Raw genomic sequence first — 2,949 nt, forward strand, 5'->3', positions numbered from 1 at the left:
AACAGTCAGGAAAACAACAACGCTGACCCAGAAATACTTCAAAATATTGTTTTTTTTTTAATCAAAATAATATAAACAAACAATCAATCAATCAATCGTGTATAGAATGTAGATAAATGATTATAAAGAACACAAAGCGCGCGTTCTCTTGCAGCCGAAAGGATACAAGCCACCTTCTTCCTCCTCCTCCGTGCGGCGATCGTCACCTCGTCGTCTCGGACCACCGGAGACGGCAGCTCGCTCTGACCCCTGAAGGCAACACGAGTTTGTGTATTAATACAAACACGCAACGAATATTACTTTGTTCCACAAAGACACTGAATTCTTCCCAATGGAGAGCAAAGCATCAGGTGACTTTGACGTGAAAGCAGGTAAAGCTGCCATGCGTCATTCTTCTGTCAGGAAGTTTTCTAATTTTTATTAAATACCTTTCATTGCAGTACAAACTCTTGTTTATATTTCATATTCTAACGTTTATCATATCATTTGAGGGGCAAAACGTCATAGTATAATGTACTTAAGAGGTATATATGGAGCTAGAAGTTCTTTGTTTGCATTGAGATGTAAGAACTTCTGTTGACGTGTGAGAAACAGCAGTATTTATGGTTTGTTTCTCACCATCTCCAAGAAGAACTCACAAGTACTTTAGTAAAAGTAGAATTATAACTCTGTTACAGGTAACAAATTCCTGCATTTAAAAGTATACATGAGTACAAAATATTAAAGTATAAGCATCTAAAAATAACTCAAAGTAGTCATTATGCAGACTGGATTCATTTCAAAATGATCAACCTCATCTTGATACATTTTAATTATTAATGCAATACTTTTCATGACTTTATAAAGGCTGAGTACCTAAAACTATAACAATACATCAGACTGTATTTGACAAATTTCCCTCTGAGCAGTAGTGGAGTAACGTTAGAAGTATACAGCAGCAGAACATGGATATAATAAAGTACAAGTACCTCCTAGTGTTATGCAAGAGTACACGTGCTTAGTTACTAATACATAACATAACTGTGTATTAATACCTGAAAATACTGACAGTAATACCTCCTGCAGATCTGCTAGCTCACAATAAACAGCTGTTATTAGTTCACTCAGCTTTGGGTAATCGATAACATGCATCATCTGTAGATATTATCCCCAATAACTGACCGAGTATCTCTGGTTTTAGCATGTAAACAACACAGTAATCAGTAATTAGCCGGTTAGCTTCAACAATGATAATGAACAGTGTCGTTAGCCCGAGCTAACAGAGTAAAGTAGCCGCACGAGCGGGTTAATTAACAAGCTAACGGTTCAACAAACGGAAGTAAAAGTATAACTACATGTGTGAAAGATGATTCGTGTTTTCAAAAGTATGAAATGTAGTTTACCAGTCCATGATAGCGGGCTGGCAATTCCCGCTTCACGAGGCTTGACAGGATTCTTCTTCGTGAGTCTTCTGCTTCTGCTTCTTCTTCTTCTTCTTTTGATTTCCCGGTAGACTGGATGCCGTGCGACACGTTGCTGCCCCCTCGGTTCAGTTAGTATACTGCAGTCTGTGAGGGTTTCTGATCCCACTGAACATGAGAAAATGTTTCAAAAATTAAAAAAATGGTATAATATATATATATATATATATATATAAATATATATATATATAATAGTATAATCAGGAGAATTAAGTTAAAATATAAAAAGTATAAACATCTACCCTGGGACTGTTATACTAACATACAGTATATAATTCGATTATTATTTATTTATGTTATACTCACATAATATGTGAGTATATAATATATTAATAAGACAATTATATATACTATATTTGTCTATTTTTCATTGATAATCACTAGACAGATGTTGCAGATGTTGCAAGTCAACATTAAGACAATATATAAGTTGCTGAGATAATGTACAAACATGCAATACAACAATACATATAAAGAATAATATTAATTTTCACATCATACAAGAAACAGTATTTTTGTGCTCACTATAATTATATAATAATTGTATTATTTCTTCATTAATAACGTCTGGTTTTCCCAGTTTCCTGTGGTTATAGGTGATCTTTGGTGTAACTCCCCCTCCCGGCCACCAGCGGCCGCTGTTGCTCCGCGCGCGCATTGTTCAACGGCACAGAGGAAACAGGAACACACGGGGCGGCTTGTAACCCAGAAACCAACGGCAGTCTTCTGCGAGGGGGACCAGAAATGAACCAGGACGCTAACGGCTGGATTTGGCACTTTTAAGTCCGAGGTTTGGCGCTCCGACGGCCGGGGAAGAGAGACGCCAACTCCCGGGACTTGTTAGTTTGTTGTAGAAGAAGACACGGAGAGGGAGACACGTGGAAAGATGGAAACCCCAGGTAAACTTTTCTTATTGCGTGGCCGAGAGACAGGCAGACAGAGAGAGAGAGAGACGGGCAGACAGACAGACGTGTGTCCAGCGGTCTCTCACTAATAAGTTGCGTTAACTGACCGCAACACTCCGCGTGGATCGAGTTCCACGCAACTGACTCACGCCAGACTTCATTGAAAAAAAACAGCTATTTTACTATAAAACGTTACAAACAGACACACGTGACCCGATTTATCAGAGTTCGCTCAACAGGTGGATAAAAAAGGTGAAGTTATGAAGTACGGTTACTCAAGTACTGCGCGTGAGTATACATTTGAGGTACTTGTACTTCACTTTGAGTATTATATTGGCATGCTTATACGAGTGTGCTTAAGTTTTGCATACGTCACAAGCATTGGCAGCACAATATCTGTGTTACATTATTTTATTTATATAGGTATATATCTTGGTACATAAACTGACTTTTTGAAGTAATTTGTAAATATAGTGGCGTTAAAACACAACATACACAAGTATAAATACTTTATATAAAGTATTTATATAGCTGTATGTACCAGCTGTAACATGAACATGCATCTCAAACAATAATATAATAAT

At 37.3% G+C, this 2,949-nt stretch overlaps 1 protein-coding gene across 1 annotated transcript in view; it reads right to left on the reverse strand.

The window, feature by feature from the left end:
- The window catches only part of nup107 (nucleoporin 107), an 11,213-nt gene extending 9,746 nt beyond the window's left edge, over window positions 1-1,467 (reverse strand). Inside the window, exons 1-2 of the mRNA XM_079236411.1 lie at window positions 1,383-1,467; window positions 167-249 (exon numbers count right to left, since the gene is read on the reverse strand). Of these exons, the coding sequence (XP_079092537.1) occupies window positions 167-249; window positions 1,383-1,390 (91 nt within the window). The 5' untranslated portion in view covers window positions 1,391-1,467. The remainder of the gene's footprint in view (window positions 1-166; window positions 250-1,382) is intronic.
- Window positions 1,468-2,949: the final 1,482 nt, after the last annotated feature.

The sequence above is a fragment of the Taurulus bubalis genome (assembly GCF_910589615.1).
Source record: "Taurulus bubalis genome assembly, chromosome: 20".
In the NCBI taxonomy this organism is placed as follows: Eukaryota; Metazoa; Chordata; class Actinopteri; order Perciformes; family Cottidae; genus Taurulus; species Taurulus bubalis.